Source organism: Tachypleus tridentatus, chromosome 3 (assembly GCF_004210375.1).
Source record: "Tachypleus tridentatus isolate NWPU-2018 chromosome 3, ASM421037v1, whole genome shotgun sequence".
Classification (NCBI taxonomy): Eukaryota; Metazoa; Arthropoda; class Merostomata; order Xiphosura; family Limulidae; genus Tachypleus; species Tachypleus tridentatus.
In genome coordinates, this window is record NC_134827.1 from 84,472,071 (window position 1) to 84,496,772 (window position 24,702).

The 24,702-nt window shown below is 33.7% G+C and overlaps 1 protein-coding gene across 4 annotated transcripts in view; it reads left to right on the forward strand.

Annotated features, from left to right (window-relative positions):
- The window catches only part of LOC143247373 (uncharacterized), a 119,279-nt gene that overhangs the window by 89,065 nt on the left and 5,512 nt on the right, over window positions 1–24,702 (forward strand). For 3 of the 4 annotated variants that reach the window (XM_076495353.1, XM_076495354.1, XM_076495355.1), the window contains 10 exons: window positions 7,027–7,157; window positions 10,570–10,660; window positions 11,377–11,460; window positions 12,835–13,017; window positions 14,758–14,862; window positions 15,183–16,089; window positions 16,298–17,304; window positions 19,135–19,272; window positions 22,051–22,161; window positions 22,524–24,290. In XM_076495353.1, coding sequence (XP_076351468.1) covers window positions 7,027–7,157; window positions 10,570–10,660; window positions 11,377–11,460; window positions 12,835–13,017; window positions 14,758–14,862; window positions 15,183–16,089; window positions 16,298–17,304; window positions 19,135–19,272; window positions 22,051–22,161; window positions 22,524–24,290 — 4,524 coding nt within the window. Of the gene's footprint in view, window positions 1–3,491; window positions 3,622–7,026; window positions 7,158–10,569; window positions 10,661–11,376; window positions 11,461–12,834; window positions 13,018–14,757; window positions 14,863–15,182; window positions 16,090–16,297; window positions 17,305–19,134; window positions 19,273–22,050; window positions 22,162–22,523; window positions 24,291–24,702 lie in introns of those variants that run through there. The other variant, XM_076495356.1, reaches the window with a different exon arrangement.

The window sequence follows — 24,702 nt, forward strand, 5'->3', positions numbered from 1 at the left end:
TTACCTGCTCTCATATTTGTATTTTTTCCATTCACGGCAATGTTTTTTTTTTATTTTTTTTATCTACGAATATACATACGTCAATATTAATTGCTGACAGCATGGCGTTTAATGATGTTTATTTTTCCACACTTATCAATTTAAACTGATATCTGAACGTTATAACATTTGACACACGTTTTCTTAGAAGCAGTTTATGTCTACGTTAGAAGGTTTCTTGGAATTTACGAAAGCGAAATTTCATAAGACTCGCCTTAAAAATACACTAACGCTTGCATCTGTTTGTTGCTTGGTAAGAAACATATGGGTCAAAGTATTGTTATTTGAAACATAAGAAATATAAAATACTAGTCACAAACTAAATGTACCGTCAATTTCCTACGTAAAGCTCGATTCATTTACTTTGTTATCACTATACATTGCAAATTCTTTTAAAATCGTGATGGCCTGGCATTGTCAGGCGATTAAGGCACTCGACTCGTAATCGAAAGGTCGAATCCCCGTCCCACCAAACACGCTCACCCTTTCAATCGTGAGAGCGTTATAATGTGATGGTAAATCCCACTATTCTTTGATAAAAGAGTAGCCCAAGAGTTGGCGGTGGGTGGTTATAACTAACTGCCTTCCCTCTAGTCTTACACTGCTAAATTAGCTAGCGTAGATAGCTCTCGTGGAGCTTTGCGCGAAATTCAAAACAAACTAATCAAACCGTAATAAATTTCAATGTATATTGTCATACTAAAAATGAACTATTATTTCAAACTAAGTATTCAATTCAGTTAAAAATAGTGCTGTTTCCATTGAGACTATGTCTTTTAAGGGATCTCACATTTTTGATAAGAAAGACTGTAATTTTAAGGGAGGAAACTCGCAGTTCTGATAAGAAAGACTACAATGTGTAAGGAGAATTCGCAGTTTTGATTGAAAAAAAAAAAAGAAACTTTTCCGGCGCCAGTTACTAATTAACAAATACAGAACATTCATAGAGATCCCCATATTGCTTTTTAATATCTTTAATATAGAAGACATTAATAATTGAAACAACCTTGAGGAAATTTATGCCAAGTTAGATGAAAATAGAAGAAATTTGACCGATCATTTTGCTTTATCTATATAAATATAAAACAGAGATGTCTGTCTGTGTGTCTGTTTCATTGTGTCGTTGAGTGTCTGATATCTTGGTGTCACAAATACAAAGAATTATAATTTCTTCAACTTGATAAACTACCGTTATTTAATATAAGTACGTTTGATCTTTAATATATGATATTACGTTTCTATTCTACAGACTAATATCCCTTAATATAAATAAAGGTGACGTAATATAGGATACTTCCTCTTCCATATTAACGACTTGTTGATACATGGCAGAAATTGGTTCTTAACGCAAAACATGCCATTTTCTATTTTATTACCTTACTTACCCTTAAAAGTTGGCCCCCAATGGTACAGAGTTATGTCTGTGGACTTACATCGTAAGAAACCAGGTTTCAATACCGCGTAGTAGGCAAAGCCCAGATGGTCTGTCGGATAGGTTTGTGCTTAATTAGAAACAAAATTAAAGTTTTTGTCTTTCAATCAGCATTCTGAGGATCACAGGATCGAATCACCATCACACAAAACATGCTCCCTTTTTAACCGTGGGGATGTTATATTGTGACGGCCAATCCTGCTATTCGTTGGCAAAAGAGTAGCCCAAGAGTTGGCGGTAGGTGGTGGTGACTAGCTACCGTCTCTCTTAGTCTTATATTGCTAAATTAGGGACAGCTAATACAGCTAGTCTCTTGCGCAAAATTGAAAACAAACTATACAAAGAAAACTGCTTGAAACTCACTTAAGTTTAATTACATTGTATTAATAATTTATCGCGCTCGCGAAGACTGAGCGGTAATTTTGAGAGCTTATAACGCTAAAATTTCTGCTTCGATTCCTGTAGTGACAACATAAATAAACTAATTTTGTTTCTTTTAATTAGTCAAATGACTGTCACTTTTAACCTAACTTCTTTTAAAATAGTAATGACTACAATAAATAATAATAATGCATATTTCCATTTCTTGAAACTTAAATTTTTGAGACTTTGTTTCTAGTTATATATTTTCTCCTTTATAAGTTATTTGTCACACACTATAACTCATATACTACACTTAATATAATGTTCTGAAGTCGCTATTCGAAAGATTCCTTAATATATGTATATATTATGAAGGTATATGTTTAATTAATATTTCCCTTCTCGCACATTAAAGAAATGTAATTAAAGTACTTAAGAATGAAGTAAGCCTAGAAATGGATCTTTCAGCAAGTTACTTGTAGGATGATATTAACATTTGGGTTCATTGTCACATACGTGACTCAGACTCCTATCATATATATTAAACGTAACGTTGATTGGCTAGCTATTTTTTGCTTAATTTAATAAATCTTTTTTTCTGATTATCTTATGTTTCGTAACGTTTAAATTGCCTAAGGTAATTTATCTCCGTTGGGGGAATTTTATGCATTGTTTATGCTTATGTGTTTTAAATAAATTTAAAGGTTACTACTTGTTCTCTATAGATAATGAATGGCAGGCTTTGAACGTGCAGCGAATGTTAATAACAGAATAATCCCTTTTCAGTAATATTTATAACAATGCAAAATAAAAGTTTTGGATGGAAGATCTATATTGACTTTAATGCATCTGTGGAAATAAACGCTTCCCATTTCTGGGAAAAATGATATCGAAATGGTTGTTAAATCATTGAAATATTTTTAGGTTTTCTTTACGTTCTGTTATCTTAATAGTTTTGACTTACACTTGAATTCGAATCAGAAATCTGTAAGAAGTAAAAATCATTTGTTTAAAATACTGCTAATCACGGCTCTCAAAATCGAAGAAAGATTGTTAGTGTGAGAAACAGTTTAAAATTTGTAAAATATCTGGATATTATTATTTTCATGTGATTGTATGTGAGTGACTGTTTAACACACGTACACATTATTGAACATGAAAATTATCTGAAACATTATGTGTAATGGTTCTGTCACATCATGTTGAAAAACACAGTTCTTCTGTTTCTCTGCTTGTATAACCACCAGTGGTGCTGACAGCGGCGCCACGAGATTACTGATAACAAGCCCGTTTCGTTAGATCTTGCTTCTATCTTTCATTTTCCACGTGCTAGTGAGAGTGGGCCTAGCTCAACGAACCCCAGTGAGTGTGTGGCGACAGTCAGTCAGCCCGTCGCCATGTTTATTCCAAAGAAAATAATAATAATAAAAGTCATCTATGTTTTACGACTAGAAAAGTCAGCCATGAGAATGATTTCTTGAAGTTCGTCACTGTGGCAGGATAGACTTATGCATTCATAGGTAGATATTGACTTGAAAATAAACACACGTGTGATTAGGGTACTCTTCGTGAGATAAGGTTCGTGGTACTCCAAAATCATTAACAAGAAAGAAGTAACTTTTTTTTTTCTTTTTTCGCACAGCCTTGAATTCAGTGTCCATAATTCTGTCAGAATCCCTGGTACATTTGAGGACGACGAATCTTCTCAGCAAAATACGTTTATAACATTGAAAGATACCTTATTCCTATTCGTTCATAGTTATGAATTAAGAACTGTGTTATTCTAGGTAAGCTAACTTAGCAAAATACATCAAAAACATCTTAAAGTAATCTATTTATAGTGCATACGTTTAATAAATGCTCTTCCGGGCTTATGTGTGTGTCTGTGTGTACGCGGACGTCAAGGTTATGTTGTATTTTTTCACGTAAATTTAGGACAAGAGCAGTAGACGAATGACAAGATTGGATGTGAAAATGATAACAATAATACGTTATTTAAACAGCAGTTTTCGATAGGTTTATACTGAACGTGTAACTAAATAAATTATGAGCGTCGCTATAGAAACGGACCAAACATTTTATCGTTCAGTTGATGTTTTAATTTAGATTTTGAATTTTTCAAAATGATATTATATTTTAATATTATTTTTTTACATAAACACAAAGCTACACAACGGGATAGCTGTACTCTGCCCTCCACGGGTATCGAAATCTTATTTTTTAGCGTTGTAAGTCCGCAAACATACCACTGTGCCGATAGAGGGAGTCTCCACTTAATAACTTGACATTGAAATCACTGTTACCAGTGGAACTCTTAACGGATTTTGTTTTATTCCAGAATGTTCTAAAAATAAATATTCACAATATTTCTCGTGACTGGGAACTTGCTGTAATTGTAACACTTTTTTGCAGCATCTATAAAAATATTAAACTCCCTCTTTATTCGTAAGATGGTACTAAAGTTAGTTCATGAAACTATTTTTTTATATGTCTTTTTATTTCGTAAATTTAAAAAATAGTGGGTGGATTCTTGTTTAGAATTTCAGTTATCATTTAGAACAGTGTATATTTTTGTGTGTTGGTGAACTTTAATACGTGATTAAAAATGGTTAGTGGATGAGATACGAAAACGTTAAAGATTTTCATCTACTCCTTATTTAACCTTCGATTACCCCTCGGTGGACTCAGCAGATAGCCCGATGTGGCTGTGCTATAAGAACACACACACACACCCTTATTTAAACTCCATTCACACTCGTTGAATTTTATATTCTCCAAATAATGTATGATTTGTAATTTTTTTATTTTGTCAGTTTACTTTTCAAAATATATATATAATTTTAGTTCTCGCTTCCCGGTGTCATTTTAAAAGCTTGAGGATGTATGACGCTAATTTTCTATATTCCATCCCTGAGGTGGGCACAGTGCAGATAGCCCCTATGTGGCTTAAACAATAACAACAACAAAAATTCCACTATACATTAAACTATTATAACCTAAATGTACTATCAACTGTATTTTATTCATGTCTGAATCACATGCAAATTGCTACATGATTAAATACTTATAATAATTTTAAGAAAATGTGAATAAAAATTCTCTCGTTCAGTTCCGTGTAAGTTAAAGGCTTATAAAGCTAGAATTCGTAATTATATCATCGCAAAGAACGCAGTGCTGATAGTTTTGTTCTTCTTAAACATAAAACTACACAACGAACTATCTGTGTTTCGTCAACGACAGGTATCGAAACTCGATTTTTAATGCCGTAAGCCTTCAGACCTATCGATTAGCCACTTATACGCCGGAGGAGGGGGGGGGCAGCGCCGATAACCCACCATACAGATTTACACTGAAAACAATTGAAAAATAAGTCATTGATGACAACGCAATTATACGTTATTGTCATATTTAAGAACTGTATGCACAAATCCTGGATTTTAGCTTTGTAAGTCCGTGTACTTACCGCTGTTGAACGAGGGACGTCTGAGAAGTCAACTTTTCTAATTATATCTTCATTATTATAAACCGAATCGGCGAGCAACTTTGGGAACGACTTATCTTATCCTAATATATCTAAGCACTCGTTTTATCTAAAATGCCTTAATGAATACAAATAGATCGTCAGAACATTATTCAATGTTCTTCCAAACTTCTACAAATTACTACTTTATAGTTCAAAATTAATAATCGAGGTCGATAGATGATTGAAAGGACCAATAGGACACACACACAAACTCTACAACTATCAACAATCTATGTACTCGTGCGTTTCGTTAAAGACTGCTTGCAATAGGTCGTGATTTTTCATACAGTCATGAAACATTTCTTTAGTGAGGTAATAAATTAAACTGTGCTCGTAAGGGTGCACTATTCATTTAAGTACCACCTCGTAAAGAGGGAATTCTAGTGTTCCAGAGCTCGATTGCCATTTTCAATAGTTAAGCAGAACAAATATGAAGCAGAAAGAATTCTTGGCTCACTTCATCAGTATCCTGTATTTTGTAGAAAATGAAGTGCATTTGTTATATTCTATTAATATAATATTTACCACAGTGTAAATTAAATTACCTCTTCCTTCGTTTACACGTACGACTATGGAGTTGAACAACTATGATGGAAATTTTGAGAAAAGAAGACATTCAATTACAAAGAGCTTTAGAATATATTTTATATTGATTTCTCCGAATTTACAACGCTAAAATCAGGGGTTCGATTCCCCTCGGTGGGCTGAGCAGATAGCCCTTTGTGGCTTTGCTATAAGAAAACACACACACACACATATATTGATTTATCTTCTTCTACAAAATATATTGATGTGATTTATTTTTTCATTTAAACCATTATTCTCTGTGGGATTTAATTTTAATATGAAAATGTTTGATAAAACAACGGTATGTTTAAAAAACATTCAGTATAATTCAGAAAATAAGAAAGAAAAAAATGTTATTTAATAATAACTTTTCCACACTCTTAACGTGGCACCACATATATTCTAGCTGTAGTGACATATCAGTATACGCCTGGTTATTTGACAAGCAAATGATTAACAAGTATAGTTTACGTTGGAAAACGTATTACAAGTTTCGACAGAACATCGTTCTGTCTTCTCAAGTTATTTGTTTGTTCGGTTTTGAATTTCGAACAAAGCTACAAGAGGGCTATCTGCATTAGCCGTTCTTAATTTAGCAGTGTGAGATTAAAGAGAAGACTAGTCATAATCACCCACCGCCAACTTTTGGGCTACTCTTTCATCAATGAACAGTGGAATTGACTGCACATTGTAACGCCTCGAGTCCGAAAGGGCGAGCATGTTTGGTGTGACGGGAATTCGAATCCGCGATCTTCATATTACGATTCGAGCGACTTGCCATGCCGGGCTCTTTACAAGTTAACTGTGATTCTATTTCGGACTGTTCTACACTTGCGTTGATTATGATATACATGTGTACTTCATAGAATAAACTACACAAATATAATTAATTGTTTCATTTGTACAATCATTTTTATAGCCTTCTTTTTTAAAGTTAAATATAGTTTTAATCAGTATTATTGAATTACACACCGATATTTATTAGCTACGACTACAGAGAACTTTTTATTTAAACTTTTTCTCTCCTTCTGTGAGTTAATTCGATATTTTTTGGAAGTTTAATCTAAACGAGTAGTAATTAGCTGGCTGGTGTAATATACAGGTGTTTGTAAAAGAAGACTTGACTAAAGAAACAATGCTGGAACAGAATGCGGAAACACGTCTTGATGAAGCCCAATCAGAGAACAGACGTTACAAAGCTCGTCTAATTAGTCTTCAACGTGACTTACAAAGGTATCGATGTTTCTATTTGCTATTAATTTTTTTTTAGAGAAGTAGTTGCTTTTGTTGAAAAATTCGTTTTGCTTTTTAAGATAAGCACAAATAAATAAATATTTAATAAGGCCACCTAACAGTAGATCAGTAAATTGATGCTAATTCAGCTTCAGGCTAAAAAACATTTAAAGGGTATTTATATAAAATGTTCTTAGTCGGTGTTGTCTGGTGAAGTGTGTGTTTTATGTGAAATGAACTCTTCGTATCAATACAGACTTGTAATGTTGAATTGAAGTAAAATGTATGAACATACTAGAATAATTATGGTGACTAGCCGATTTCCCGTAGCAACAGTGCATTATACCCGTGTGTACCCTGAGAATGGAGAAAAATAAAGTTCTCCGAAAGAGAAATGGATGCAAAACGGGAAATCGTGACCCCTATGGCAAATATAGATGCACACAGGATAAATATTTCGCGAGTTAGGGGTTGCACGTTGAGTAATAAAAAGTTTTTCCAGTATCATATAAGCAAGAGTTCCATTATAGTATGATACCTAAATAAACACTGTCTAGAAGGGATCGGAGTAAGTGCTGTTTACTCCAACCCTCATGTAGTTTCATATTTAATATGCAACATAAAGTATAACATCAGTACAGGAGGGAAGAAGAGATCTAAGTAGCACCTGATCCTCTTAGATACTTCAATGAGACCTAAGCACCGATCATGGCAACGAAGCGATTTATTTTTTAACCCTCTGTTGAATCTAGGATACTTTAACTTTGTTTGCCAATTTAATTGTGTTTTCTTCTATCATATGATCCGTATATTATCAAATGTAGAAAAAAATCCTTTTCAGGCGTTTTCGCTATTCCCCAAGATATCATTGATATGAAATTTCACTGATGATGATATAATCTCGAAAGACAATTATTACGTCTTCAAGCATTTATTTATCTAATACAAAAACTCAGTCACAGAAGAAAAAAGCCAGGTATTTTTTCCCATGATTGATTTATCGACATTGCTTTAAAAGTAACCTTGACAAACAACAGAAAAAAGTAAATATCCATAGACATTCATAGACAAAAGTTCCAATTTCACGTAAACATATCAGGAACATTTTCAGGTGATGATAGGTACAAAACTGTACTCTGACAACAAGATCACTACTGAATCAACTAGTCTGTGTTTTGTCCGATACTCAGGTATGTCAAAGCACATGGGCCCACCAGTGGTTTATTTTTAGTCTAAAATTTTATAACTTAAAAATCCGGGTTTCGATGCCCATGATAAGAACAGCACATATAACCCATTGTGTGGCTTTGTGCTCAGCAAGAGACAAACATAGCACACGATTTGGAGATTATGTTATTCCCATTTTAAAATGTTTTACACTTTTCCAGTAGACGTGCTTTAATATAGCATGTAGTTAATTCAAATCAGCAACAATCCTTGTTTTCCATTTCATAGCCTATTCGTGTATTTGTTGTTTTTTTCAATACAGGGTGTGGAACGATATTTATGTGTTTATTTATTAAAGAATAACTGTAGTACCTGTCTGTTGGACAGATGAAATAAAAACTCATTTGTAACAAAGAGTAGGAAATTGTGCTTCTATTTTCTTTTCATAACATAATAAACATTAAAAGTGCAAGAACATACATAAAGGCACTAATAGTGAAAATAAAGATATACTGTTTTCAAGAATTCTAACAATAGATGGTTATATAGTTCATTCTAATGTTGAGGAATAAACAACATTGGTAGTTTTCCGAAAGTAAATATAAAAATAGAGGTGGCCAAACTCCCATGGCTATCCACACATCTTACATAGTTTATTCTAATGCTGAGGGACATTCAACATTGGTAGTTTTTTTCGAAATCATGTATGCAGTTAGAGGAGTCAAACTCCCATGATCTTCCTCATATCTTACAGAGTTCATCATAATGCTGAGAAATAAACAACATTGGTAGTTTTCCGAAACGAAATATAAAACTAGAAGTGGTCAAACCCCATGACCATCCTCACATCTTACATAGTTCATTCTAATGCTGAGAGATATTCAATATTGGTAGTTTTCCAAAACTAGATATGAAACTAAATGGAGGGTTCCAATCCACCCTGACCTTCCTCGTGTCATCCTATATCACTGTGTCAAGTTATGTGTTGATTGATCAAGAAATGTGGAAAGGAATAGGTACACAGAAACATATTGACGTTTATTTACGTAGATAGCTGGTCAACCAAGAAGCAAAACATTGTCACTATGTATAAGCTAACTTAAAGAAGCAGTGGAAATATGAGAATGCTTGAGTCCTCACTGTAGTTTTGGTAGTGGTGAATAACTGCTTAGCAATATTTACTTTCACTATGATATTATTGCGTGTTCCGAGGCTATATAGGCCTTAAATTATCTGTCAAATTACAGATAAAGTGCGAAATAAATATCCCATATGACAGCATTAACGTCAAAGCGAGAAGTAAAAGGAAAAAAATTGTTTTGAAACTGCTTCACATTGTTGTTGCTGTTTTTATTCTGTTTTCACTTAACACATTCAGAATGATAAAAAACCGTTATATATTTAAAATCCTTATAATTTCGGGGGCAATATTCTTTTGGGGGAGGAATGACAGTAAACTCTTCGTGATTTCTGCTCAATCACATGGGGAAATGAGAGAAGAAGTGACTGAACGAAAACAACCACTTTAATAAATAACTTCGTTGGAATTTCTATCTGCTTTCGCCTTACTTTCATTTTCTAGCTTCTAAATCTTATTAAAGCACCTTGATTGGCTATTTCAAAGATATATTATCGAAGGTGAAAGTGATATTTGGTACTCGGAAGCGTTCTTCGCCATAAGTGTTTATTTCGTTGATGAATTTCACTCAAAACTACTCGAGAGCTATATGTTCCAGCAGTTCCTAACTTAGAAACGACAGCTAGTCAATACCACCCACCGCCAACTCTTGAGCTACGTTTCAACATTTAACAGTGGGATTGACCGTAACATTATAACGTACCCACGGCTAAAAGGCATGTTTGTTGACGGAATTCGGACTCTATCGTGTGAAGCTATAAATGTCGAACCTTTTGAAGAGTTGTATTTAGGATGTGCTCATAAACAATGGCTAACTTATTTGATTTGTGTTTTTGGTGGTATATTTATATTTTTATACATTAAGATTTCAATACATTTTTCTGGTAAATTTCAAAAACAGACTGTACTGGATCGGATCCCACCGATATGTTAAACTAGTCTTGCCATTTAAACATATTACTATATTTTGTACACCTTTGGTTATAGTTTATTTTGTACGAGAGTTCGTGGTCTTGCTGTCCCTAAATAAGATAAAATAAAGTGCTCAGCTAAAGGAAAGGGATAAACGAAATATAATGTTCTAATTTTATGTTTGTTTTTGTGTAGAATGGAAGGCATGGTGAAGAGCGTGTTGCAATTCAAGTCTTATCTGGATGAGCTACGACGTGAGAAGTCTACCACAGCTCTGAAGTACGAGGTGGGATAACACCATCACATTTTATAATACAAACTACATAAAATTCACAGATTTTATTAAATGTCTTGCACATAAAATACACAGATTTAAAAATGTCTTCTACATAAAATACACAGATTTAAAAATGTCTTCTACATAAAATACACAGATTATTTTTAATATCTTGACACCAACAAAACCATTTCCATGTTTGGAGATTCGCCGTTTCGCTTACGTGTCTCAGTCCATCTATTCTTCACTTAAATTAAACCGAGCATATAAAAAAAAACTTGAGTCTTTGGTTGGAAAACTGTTAATATTACAGGAATATGTTGATTTTATGCACTACCAAAGTTAAAGTAATATGTTGTCTTTAATGGTTTTTATGCTAAATTTACTTAAGTACTTAATTAAAGTTATTGCTACAGTCTATTTTAATTTCCAGAGTTTTTGTTCATGGCTACCTTGGTTGTCTAGCATCGTTCATACGTTCTACTTTATTTGATTGAAAACAACACTCTTATATATGTATAAAATATTTAAAATATTCGATTATTTGAAATTACAAAGTAAGTACTTTCGTTCAAAAATATTTTTTGGTCATAAAAGTTACCAAGAGCTTTACTCACAAGGAAAAAGTAGCATTTTAAAAAGTAATGAAGTAACAGCGTTAGATTATCAGTTTTATATTTGTTATGTATTTTCGATGATATTTTAATAACATTGCTGTGTTCCAGAACAAAATACGAAGTTATCAGGCCTGTGTTGCCACGCTTGAAAAAGGCAACCTACTTCTCCTAAATGAATTACAGAGAAAGAATGTAAGTTGTGTTTTTGTCGTCTAATACGTTTTTATTGAACAAATTTGTAATCTGATGATTGATTCTCGTCGTTGTTTTTATATATTCTGGAAAATGCTCAAAGGTGTGTTTTTCTTATAGCAAAGCCCCATCGAGCTCTCTGCTGCGTTTATCGAGGGGAATCGAACCCTTTATTTTAAGCGTTGTAAATCTGTAGATTTACCGCTGTTCCAGCGGGGGACATATACCTAAACTGTATCTAAGCTAGTCGTCTCTAATTATCAGTAATGGAATTTTACCGTCACTCTTATAACACTCTCATGGTCCCAACTTGTGTAATGAAATTGTGTTGCAACGGGACACAAACTTTGGGTCCTCGGTCTCACAACAACCATTGAGCCACGCTTGTACAAATAGCTCTACGATGAGACTTAGGTAAGTTCCTCGCATGCAAAAAGTTAATCGCTATCTCGTAACGAAAAGTGTATCATTTATTGAAGTTAATTTTAATGTCATTAGAAACAAAATAAACAACTGTTGTTATTCGTAAGGTGAATTTAACACTGGAATATTGGCTTTTGATACATATTGTATTCTACAATAGCTCATTTTTAACCTCAACGCATGTGTTAGGCTTAACAGATATATAGATTGATTTTTATTTTGCTCGTGTAATTTCGCGAAAAGCTACTCAAGCGTGTTTAGTGCTAGCCGTCCCTAATTTTGAAGTGCTAAACAAGATAGAATGCAGCCAATCAACACTAACAACCATCGACTTATGGACTATTATTTACCAACGAATAGTGGAGTTGATCGCCACATTATGAAGTCCCTTCTGCTGAAAGAGGTGAGTATGTTCGATGATAGGATTCGATCCAGTAACCCGTAGGTCGTGAGTAGAGAGCCCTAAACACCATGCATCGTAATAGTTCATTTAAATATTAAGAAATGCTAACTGAGATCACATTAGTTTAACTTGGACTTCTAATAAAATGCGCGTTATAAATAATTTTCCCTGTAATATTACCAAAAGTTATAAATATCTCCTAAATTAATACTCTTCATTACCACGCGATAAAGAAACTGAAAAAAAAATTGGATATTAATACAGAAACCCTCATTCCCTCTTCTCTTACCTCCCGCAGTGGAACAGTGGTATGTCTACAGACTTATTCTGCTACAAATCGGGTTTTGCAGGTGGTTAGAGCAACCGTAGTCTTTTTTTTTTTTTGCAGCTTTGTGCTTAATATCAAACAACAACAACTTATTCCTTATACTGAATCACATTTAAGATCAATTTGGATCGATTTTCTTTTAGTAGAAAGTACAAATTGATAAGAAGTAAAGACGATATTTAAAACTATAAAATAATTTACCATATTTGAATTATTGTAGGAAGAAGAGAAACCTGGGGAAGAAAAGGAACGTCTTCTTACACAACACTTCTTCGAACGTCTTAAACTTCTGGACCAAGAGAATTCCTTGCTACGTCAGGAGAACGAAACCCAAAGACTGCAGTATGAACATTGTCTTGATGAAGTAGCAAACCAAGTGGTGCAGGCCTTGCTTGGACAGAAGGTGTGGTTGAACTGGTCATTGGTTTGTCTGTATGTTTTAGTATCTAAAGAGTGCTCACTGGTTCGTCCACATATTTCAGTACCTAAGGCGCGTACATTGGCTCATGTATATGTTTTAGTACCTAAAGCGCATCTACTAGCTCTTCTATATGTTTTAGTACCTAAAACATATCCTTCGGTTTATCTATATATTTTAGTATTTAAAGCGCATCCGTTCGTTTATCTATATGTTTTAGTGTCCAAAGCGTGTTCACCGGTTTGTCCATATGTTTTAGTATTTAAAGCATGTCCCTTGGTTTGTTCATATGTTTTAATACTTAAGGCGCGTCCATTGGTTTGCACCTATGTTTCTGTATCCAAAGTGTTTCCACTGATTTTCCATATATTTTCGTATCAAATGGTGTCCACTGGTTTGTCCGTATATTTTAGCATCTAAAGCGTTTGTTCACTGGTTTGTTCATGTGTTTTAGTATCTAAAACATAAATAAAAAACTGAAATCTGTACTAATATATTGGAAATATTGGTTACTAATATATTGGTTACATTCAAGTCTTTTAAACTATAGCAAGGGATTATGAAATAAATGATGTAGTTGATCAGATGACACTGATTTTCGAGCACTTGAGAAATAAATGCATTGCTTAATTTTGAGTACAACAGAAATCATTCAGGTATTAACAGATGATGAATTTTTCTTTTTAACTAAAAACAAGAAGTTTGCAACTTTTACATTATTTATCTTGTATCGTTTATTCATTAGTTAGCAGGCCCGGCATGGCCAAGTGTGTTAAGGCGTGCGACTCGTAATCCTAGGGTCGCGGGTTCGCATTCCCGTCGCGCCAAACATGCTCGCCCTTTCAGCCGTGAGGGCGTCATAATGTAACGTTCAATCCCACTATTCGTTGGTAAAAGAGTATCCCAAGAGTTAGCGGTGGGTGGTGATGACTAGCTGCCTTCTCTCTAGTCTTACACTGCTAAATTAGAGACGGCTAGCGCAGATAGCCTTCGAGTAGCTTTGTGTGAAATTCAAAACCAACAAACAATCATTAGTTAGCATCTTCGATATCTCAGTCAGTAGCATAATAACATATTTCGGGAATTACATTTCTGAGATTTGTATTGCATATTTAGAAATGTATTCAACTTTAAGACTGTGAAATAAAATGATGAATTACTACTTGTTGTTATTATATTTTACATATAAAATCAGAGTTTATTAACTGCTGTAATGACGTCTTACGTACATGATCTATAAGATATTGTTTTTAAAAAAATCATTAATTTTTTAAAATTGAGGATGCTCCAGCTAGTTGTATATAAAGTCTTTCATTTTTATAGATGTCGCTAGGAAAATTGTTGAATAATAAAATTTGGTTATTTATTGTTTGTTGATAATAAAATTTGGTTATTTATTGTTTGGTGATAATAAAATTTAATTATTTATTGTTTGGTGATAATAAAATTTAATTATTTATTTACTTTTTGCATTGGAATCTGAAAGAAGTTTAAGATGTATGATTTAAATGAGTAATATATTACGATACTTTTTTCTCTTAACCAAACAATGTATATTATTTACCAAATACGATAGGTTTAATCGATCAGATTTTCTTTGTACATTTGTAAAGATACATCCTGAACTCCTAATCGTCAAAGCATTAGTATGTTTAATATCTTTATCCTACAAAATATAGTAAAATAACCTTATTTTGGTCAAAATTAAGTTATTTTCTACCATAGAACTTACGAGAAGAATGCCAAAGATTGGAAGAACGGGTTCAGGAATTAGAGCACCAAAACAGCGTCTTGGCTTTTGTGCTTAAGCAACAGCTAAAGCCATCAGAGGTCAGCACTTGTATTTATTCATTCTATATATAGAAAATAATTGTTCTCAACGCATTTGATGATTTATTTCTCCCTACATTTGACATATTAAAGTCGGACAACATACTACAATATTTTAATGATGTGTGTCTTCAACAATAAGTTTTAAAACAAGTTACAATTATTAGCATATATATCAATATATGTATTTTAGAAAAATAAATTTGGTGACTTCGTAAAGACTGAATAATTTTGTCATTTTAATTAGAGTTAACAATTTCGTAATAAATTAACCATATTTTATTTGAGATGATTTTTATTGTTCCTGTATTTCCTCACAGATGGGCTTCCAATCAGAAATTTCTCAAATTGCTTCGACGAGTCAAGGCAGTGATGAATCTCCTGATAGACATCAAATTCTTAAGCCTACTTGGAGCCAGCAAAACGAAATTCCCAGCAGTTTTGATAAAGAATTTGGCAGGGAAAAAACTATGAACATTTCTTGCTTAAACAATTCCGAAACAACAGTTACTAAAAGTGCAAATGTTGTGCAAGTAGGAACACAAAATATCCTCTTGGAGCTCACGAATGATTTAAGTTTCAATGGTTCAGATTCTTCCCGGAAAATTCAACAGCAACAAAAGGAAGTTGTCCAACATTCCAAGGACCTTGGTGTTAGTAGTGAGACACTACCTAAACCAGTGATTGAAAAAGAACTTCTTAGTGTTGACAATTTATCTCCTTTAAGCTCTTCCAATAAGCTCACTGTGCCTAGCCATAGGACAGTTCAAAACATTGTCGCTAGGTTTACTCATTCGATGAATGAAATAGGTCAGGTTTTCAGTAATGATTCCCAGCTCCCTTTTAATTTTAAAGCTCTTCTACATTCTTCATCTAGTATTTCCGCGTTTAATGACTCATCATCACCTTGTGGTAATATTGGAAATTCTGTTTCAGAAGCTGAAAGAAACCTGCAGTTTAAGAAGGTAATACCACCTTGCTCAAATCTGGATCATGGATTCCATGTTTCTGGAAATTTAAAAGAAGCATCTAGTCCGTCCAAACTCAGTAAACATGTTCAATTCAATAAACCTGGTTGTTCCAAGCAAGAAACTCTTCAAACATCATCTGCCTTAAAACCTGTTGGTGTGATCAATTTCTCAAAAGAAAATAACACAAATACTGTTATTCGAAAAATTCAATCTAACAATGACTCCGATATAACAAACAATTCTTATGTGATGACAGGTAAGAAGTTTTACCTTAAGACCTTTAGTCTAATCATTAGCGTACTAAATGTTTAAACATTGAAAGCTCAATACACATATTTTTTAAATTTGTGTACCTATTTCTGATTATTAAAAAAAAATTTCTATGGTCCATTGTTATAGTTTCCTTCTTCCGCTAGAAAATGGGTCCATTAATTTTCAGGACACTAATGAATCTTTCTTTTCAGATGCTATTAGGAGTCGTGGCTTATTCCACTCTGTTGAGAACATCGAGCCAAATGTTGATGATGACCACGTTAGTAAAGACGAAGGATATTCCACTATGTCCAGTGATATTCAAATAGAGATAAACGAAAACCAGAAGTCTAATATACACGATGTGAGATCTTTTTTATTTAATGGAATCGAACACCTTGTAAAAACGACGAATCCAAGTTTCACAGCTGTAAAGCATAAAATGTCTGTAAACAAAAATGGAGAAACGGCTTCTTCCTCTGGGCTTAGTTTGTTCCAGTTTTGTAAACCACCGCTCATAGATGTTGATGGCACTAGGTCTTCAATAAGACAGTCGAGGTGTATAGTTGAAAACAAAGATCCCTTGATTGCTTCCACTCAAGAAGGAAACGTGGCCAAAGAAACACGTTCTATTTCACAGAGAAATGAGGACAATCCTGAGGAAAGCACAGACTGGGAAAGAACCACTCTTCTTCAAGAATTTGGAACAATTAATACCCATTTAGTTCAGAAAAATGAAAAAGCAAATAGCATATTATATTGTCGTGATAACATATTGGCTGATAATCCTTGCAAAACAAACAAGGAAAGTACAGAGCTTGGTATCGAGCCGCTAGCAGAGGGTAATGAAAATATTAAGCAACTTGGCAGCGAGTCACGTAACCAACATACAGAGATTAAGCCCTTTATTTTATTAAATCACCAAGAAATGGTGGCAAAACAAAAATCGGTGGTTAGTGATTTTTGTGATCGTTTTCAGCCACGTAAGACACACATACAAAATAGACGTTCTTGCACGAGGACCACGATCCCACATTTCGCAATTCGTCGAAACGTTTCGGATTCTCATTTGTACATCAGGAAAGAGGTAAATTCCTCTGGGTATAATAGCCTGAGGTTTAGCGTTCAACCTTTGGAACGATGTGTGTCAGTCTGTGAAAGCCCTTTTCCGGTAGATAAAAGTAGGAACATACCAGAGAAAGGAGCGGCAGTGGTTCAGGTTTGTCATGTTAGATATTTTTTTAAACCTTAAAAGTGAAGTTATACTTTGTATTTTGATAAAAATGAATTCTACATCAACGTGGACGTAATATATTTTTATGATAAATCAACAATGATGCACAATTAACTTACATTTTAAACATCACAATAACTTTAGTGTCATTTCAAACAATATATAATGTATAAAATTATCGAAAGCAAGAAAAAAGCTACTTGGATATAGAAGCCACCATTATCCCACATTTTAAAAGAGGAAACACATACACGCACAAATATGTATATATTTAAAACTACATACGTTAAGATATGGGTTTCTGCACATTCAATAAATAACCTATTATGAACAATGATAGTCAGACATACAAAAAATTAAAACCCGCTCAAAACGGTTCATTTGTAATTATTATTCCTTTTATTATTATTGTTATTTTCTTACCAGCCTACAACACAAAGTGCTTGTTATATTGCACTCAAACGTTTTGCAGAATACTAAAGGTCATATGAAAGTCGTGGGGAGTTAAAATTCGATTTATTTTTTTCAGTGTTTCACATAAACTAAAGTAAACGATGTTATCATTATTCGTTGAAGCTAGCTTTGTTATACATATCTATTATACTCTTAAAACCTTAAGTATAGGGTGATACAGGAATTACCAGCCAATAGTAGATAAAAGTTAGATGACTATAACATGTCTGTACCCAACGCTTTGTACACTATACAGTTGGTGTCTGTTGGGAGCCACCACATATATTATGTATGAAGTAAAGGAATAAAAAAATATCAATACACATAATATTAAATTTTGTAACATGCATTCGTAGAATAATTACTTCAGAAAATATAAAGGTTTATTTAAAGCAACGTTTGAGGCGTCCATGTTATTTTCAAAGGCTGTTTTTTCTACTGGCAAAATTTTATAAGCGCTCAGTGGGGATTGTGTCTTAGTTTAGGCATATATTTAGCCAATTGCTATGCATTACATAAAATTAGTTATGCAGAAACTGTAAATGCTCACTATATTCTCAAACAAACCTCCATGAAAATCTTCAGCTGCAGCTTAACATTTTACATCTCAAAATAATGTGATAAAATAGCCATTAGCTATAGTAAATAATCATGAACCGTATCAGTTAGCTACTTGCTGTGTTTATTATCATTACAATGTAAAACGTTAGTTACCATATCAAATAAGCCTTTGTTTACAGTTAAGTATACAAAAAGCAAGCAAACAAGATAAATTAAAAATTCGAAATTTATAAAACTTCAAGAGTAAGGAAACAAGGCTGGGGATACTGTAGACATTATTCACTCAAACTACAAATTCATATTTGGACTTCATCAAATGTAATTCTAGATAACAACAAGGAGTCAAAATAGGGGTTTGTAGTTTGAATGAATAATGTTCATAGTATCTCCAGAATTGTTTCCTTACTTTTTTTTAGGATTTCTATTGGTAGTTTTTTAATTCCCAATTTTTTATTATCTTGTAAATCTCTTACCCATGTAGTGATTTGTCTTTTTTATAAAATTGGTATATAAAAATTTCTGCTAACTGTATAGAACTGTATAGAAAATTCATTCAACTCAGAATTTGTATTTTTTATTGTTATTCAATAGGAGTATTTTGAGTTAAATCAAGAACGTGCAGATGAGTTTTGAAATGAAAACAGTTATTCAGTAATTAAAATTATCATGGATTGTTAGAACGGCGATTTATTTACCTGTTAAGATCTGTTTTCTCTTCTTTCCCACTCTGTTTTTTTTTCAAAAGTAAAATGATATAACTATAAAATACGATTATAACAAACTGTAGTTATTTTTAAATAGTGTATTTCAACGTTGCAAAATTCGGAAAACTCTCCTGTGTGTAGTGATTCTTTGAGCTCCGTCTGTTCGTCCACTTCAAACGTCACAAACAGCGAAGAATCTGAGGATCTGAAGCCAGCCAGCTTGAAATGTTCAAGGGTTAGTTCAATCTCTGTCTATATGTCATACATACAGTCATTGATAATGTTTCGTAGGTCATGTGATGTGTGTAACAATCTTGGTTCTTGTTAATTACAAACACTGCGTTTTAATAAAAGCGCATGGTGTGGCCAAGTAGCTAGCGCGCACAAACTGTGAATCTAATGGTTCATGGTTCTCGTATTGTTAGAAAATTATGCTTAGCACTACTTATAAGAGTGACCGTTACATCCCACTATTTAGTCAAATATGAGTAACTCAAGATTTGACAACGGTTTTCTTGACCATCAGCCTTCCCTCTGAATTATTTGTATCTCAGGACGGCTGATATGGGTATTAACACACTGGCAAAGGTCAGTTGCAAACTCTCTCTTTGTTAACTTGAAAATGACCTGAGAGGATCGAAACATTGTTTCTGCTTTATCAGTAAAAGTGTTAATACCCATACCAACCGTTCTGAGATACATTTTTATTTCAAATGGGTTTCTTGTAATCAAGAATTACTCTGAACTATTTGTTCAAAGTTGTTAGCGCCAAGAGCCGGTGCTCCATTCTTCGTAGTGGATATAACCAATGTGTAACTTTGCGCTCAAAATACTCGTAAAAAAAGAAATAATCAAAATTAGGGACGACTACGTGCAGATAACCCTTATGCAGTTTTATGCGATTTTTTGAAACAATAAATACAGATAGCCCTCGTGTAGTTTCGCGCGAAATTCAAACCAAACCAATTGTTAATATTGCGGAGTTTTCTGTTGTGTTTGAATTTCGCGCGAAACTACACGAGGGCTATCTGCGCTAGCCGTCCCTAATTTAGCAGTGCAGGACTAGAGGGAAACTAGCTAGTCATAACCACCCACCGCTAACTATTGGGCTACTCTTTTATCAACGGATAGTGGGAAAGACCATAACATTATAACGCCCCCACGACTGAAAGGACAAGCATGTTTGGTGTGACGGGGACTCGAACCCGCGATTTTTAGATTAGGAGTCGAGTGCCTTAATCACCTGGCCATGCGGGACCTAAATATTGTCTATTGTGACTTTTAGTTTAAACCCTCTTTTTTTTTTTCTCGCGACCTCATTCAGCCAGAAGAAAACTGAATTATTTAGAGAAAACTCCTATTATCCTGCAAATCTATATTTGTCATTGTTCGATAAAAATCATTAATAACAACATGATTTACCTGTTTGTGGAGGAGTCTGTCTTAAGCTACTAGTGCATGTAATAGTGTGTAATGGTAATATGTAGATATAGTAACTAACTTGTATAAATAAACATATGAGTGTGGTCTAACACATCTGTATAAACATTATATAAGGTCAAACATACTTTTCGTGTGAACGTGCTTTGTATTCAAAATGAGGAAAACCTGTATACTGGATAAGTGAAGTGAAAAAAAGGGTCATTATTCAGTTCTTCACATTACATAACTGTACAATAGCAGATATAATAAATAAATTTTGTATTCCGAAAATTGTTCAATCTGGATTACGAAGTTTAAAAAAGTTCCAGTTCAATCTCCACTTTGATTAATGTTTGTTATTGGATTAAAAGTGTTAAGGAGAATTAGTAACCCTAAACACAAGTTAACCAGAGAGAAATAAGCTGGACCTATAACATAGTGAAAAAGTATCAAACAAACGATTTTTGGAATACTGGGTATATTTATTTATTATAAGATCATTTATAAGTATTCTATAACAAGAGTGTACCAAATACACAACAGTCGCTACTGCTGAGCAACGTAGGAATGGAAATGAACAATGGGTTATATGTGCTCTGCCCACCACGGATATCTAAACCCGGATTCTGACATTGTAACTTCGTAGGCAAACCGTTGTGCCACTGTGGAACATTTTGAGATGAAATAACTGTAATTACTGACCTTTTACGATATTGTTTGCAAATGCAATGCACTTGCTATTTTTATTAATAGTAGTGAGATAATGTGCAGTACTGTTCAAAGCGTTAAAACAATATTAAAAATTAGATTTCAGGCTACTTTCAAAGAAGAATGGAAGGTAAACTACAAATGAAACATCAAAACTGTTTTAATCTTCATACTGAGAGAAATAAATATCTGAGGATGTACTCGGATATAGAATCAGGTTTTTGTTGTTTGTTTCTTATAGCAAAGCCACAGCGGACAGCCCGAGGGGAATCGAACCTCTGAGTTTAGAATTATAAATCCGAAGACTGGCCATTTTTTGAATGTCGAAGTACAAGAGATACATATTTATAATATAGCAGGATATATCATTAAGAACAATGAGATTTCATAGTAAAATGCTCTCCTTTAGCGCCACTGGGTTAAGTCTGAAGGCTTCCGACACTTAAAATACAACTTTCAATATCGTTGTGAGCACAGCATAGACAGCACATTGTTACAGTTTTGCACTTAACTACAATCAAACTAAAACTAATATAAATCATCGTATTATATCAAATTCTTTTATCTAACTGCTCAAACTGTGTTGTTTTAACACGTAATTGGTGCTTTCTTAGTTCCAAAATACTTTGCAACTGATAGTTTGCACTTCGTAACAAATAAAATATCGATTTCAAAATAAATATTGTTTTCATGTTTAGCTATGAGAACAACTGTAAATCTAGTTAATTATAACACGTTTAAATGATAAAAGAAAAATAAATAGAAATAATAAATTGCAAAATTATTTATATACTCTCAACTAATCAGTGACAGTACAGTATATGTTTATGAAATTAATGAGTTTTATAAAAAATCAACTAATTTTTAATTCCTCTGATTACAGGACAATGATCTGTGGAGTCCTAGTGAAGACGAGTGTGATTTTCCAGAGCACTATACCTTTGTTCAAGAGTGGCTGCAACAGGAAGGTGAACAGTGTCAGCAAGAGTGCTCCGTAAGTTCAATAAAAAAAACAAACCTGAAAACTCCAGAAAAAATCGCATTAATTTATGTTTGCGATTAATTCAAGTATAGTTTTAAGTGATTAAGTTAAACCTTTATATACAATGTTTTCAGTTTATTGTTACAGTTTTCTCAAGAAAAAGTAAGAATTCAAGCCAAAATACCATTTGTGTTCAAAGACATATCGTAATATGATAAAATATTGGGATGGTTACAAAAATATGCAAACATTTTAGGATAACTAAGTCCTTATGTATATAAAGACACAAGCAAGCATTTTAATTCGAATGTGATATAAGGTGTTATAGAGCATTATTGATATTCAATGACGATCGAATATTTACTACGTTACAGGGAGTTTACTCCATTGACAAGGAAGAAATGGAAGGTTGGAGATTCCAGAAGTCCTTGGACGGTATTGAAACGACTGTTGCTGAAAATTATTCAGTCGTTGAGGAGGAATTAATTCCTTGGAAAAACCGAGTTATTGGAAATACAAAAGAAAAGAGAATAATGGAAGGCGAACTTAACAAACCTTTATCGAGGCTACCCATTAGAAAGATACCGTCTTTTCAGTTGAAAAACTCAAATATCTCTAAGATTCCACTAAGTAAAACTAAAACGCGTAAGTCTCAAGGTGTTACTGGAAGGAGTTGTAATAAACACAGTCATGAGCATACAGAAACCTTTTGTAGAAATCCAGGTACGCAGGATGATATCAAAAATGACAATGGTAACTCCTACTGGTCTACAGAAATAGACTGGAAACGAGTTGATGGATCTGTACAAGGGATAACAGCAACGCCATGTTCCGATGACAAAGGAAATGACAGTTCAGAGGAAGTGTCAATTTCCACTTCAAAACAGATTTCCGATCTACCGAAAGGTGATTTTCGGTGTGATGGAAATGCGGTCCAAATGTTTCAAACACCAGTCATTCCTTCAGAGATAAACGCACTTCAAAATGAATCCCCATCATTTAAAGCCAATGTTTATGAGTATAATTCTCCACAATGTTTGAAAGTGTCTGGAAAAACAGTAGATAATCAGGCAGAATCCATTTCGGCAGACCAGATTGATTTTGAAGATACCTTATTACAATGTGGTTCTAATCTAGATTCGAGTCAAAGCAACCTAGATCAAAATGTAAATTCCAATACCCACGCTGATATTCAAACTAACTCGCTTAGTGTTTCCATGAACTCCAAAAACGGAAACGAATATTTCAGTTCCAAACACGAAACATTGACCATGTCAACACATTCCTTCTTCGCCCGCCCTAAGTGTCAAATTGAAGAAAACCAATTACTACGGAGAGAGGAACAACCAATATTCACAAATGTTAGGAGAACGTCAGTTACCTCTCAAAAACCTGTTATCCAGAGTATTAAAACAAATACACATAAAATTAAACCTCTTGTTCCTCCAAAACCTCACTTAATGGTCGCTGGTAGCTCAAAAATTCCTGTTCCAGGAAACTACAGAAGTAACAAAAGTAATTGTCACAAAACATTTGCAACTAAAATACCATCTTTTCCTAGTTCTTCCGTTACTGTCTTGAAGAAAGAAAAAGAAGGCTTAGATAGAAGTAAACGTAAACTATTACCAAATAAAAATGTTCCGCTTGCTAAAGGCAAACTTAGAAGTTCAGAAAATTGTAAAAAAACGCCAAAAAATTCCAAACAAATTAATTCAACACAATCAGGAAACAGAAAGAAAGAAACAAATCAAGTACCTACAGCGTCAAAACGTCACATAACAAAACCTGTAGAAAACAAAACAGGTGCTGAAAACTCTGAAAAAAATTTCTTAGAAAATCCACCGGAATCATCTTGGAAAAAAGATCATATCTCCTTGAATCAGCAGAGAACCGGTGTTGATCTAGAACAGCTGTCATTTGAAACTTGTACTTTGTCTGTAGCTCAGAAACTTCGGATCCTTAACACCTTACTGGACGAAAACGAAACGATTTCTCTCACTTCCTGCTTTAGTCGCTCAGATTCTACTAATGTCAATGATAACTCACAGGAAACTTCTCCAGAGATTGGTGAGAATAATAAGGAAGGATCTAGGAGTTCTTGGATTCATGTGTCCCCGGATATCAATTTCCGTGATGAAAAGGTATAATATTGATTTGCTTACTTTCGGGTAAAACTTTGCTAATAGATTTTTTTCGTAGTTGCTCGAGGTTCCTTAAGATGTACATTCATGTCAGTATAGTTTTTTAGCTAAATTAATATATATTTGACTACTAGAACTTCACGTTTGTTCTGTTCTCCAGCCATCTGTGACCAGGAAAATATTGATATATTGTAATTAGTTTAAAAGGGTAGCCACCTATATGGCGCTATCAAGTGCTAATTCCTCGTACAACGAGGGTGAACAGACATAACAATATACTTTATTTAGTATGACGTTGGGCGAGATAGTAGCTTGAAAATTATTTTACACATAAACACTCGTATATGGTATCAACGCGCGAGAAATGAAGTCTGAAGAATTAGAAGTTGATTTTAATGTTTTCATTCCTTAC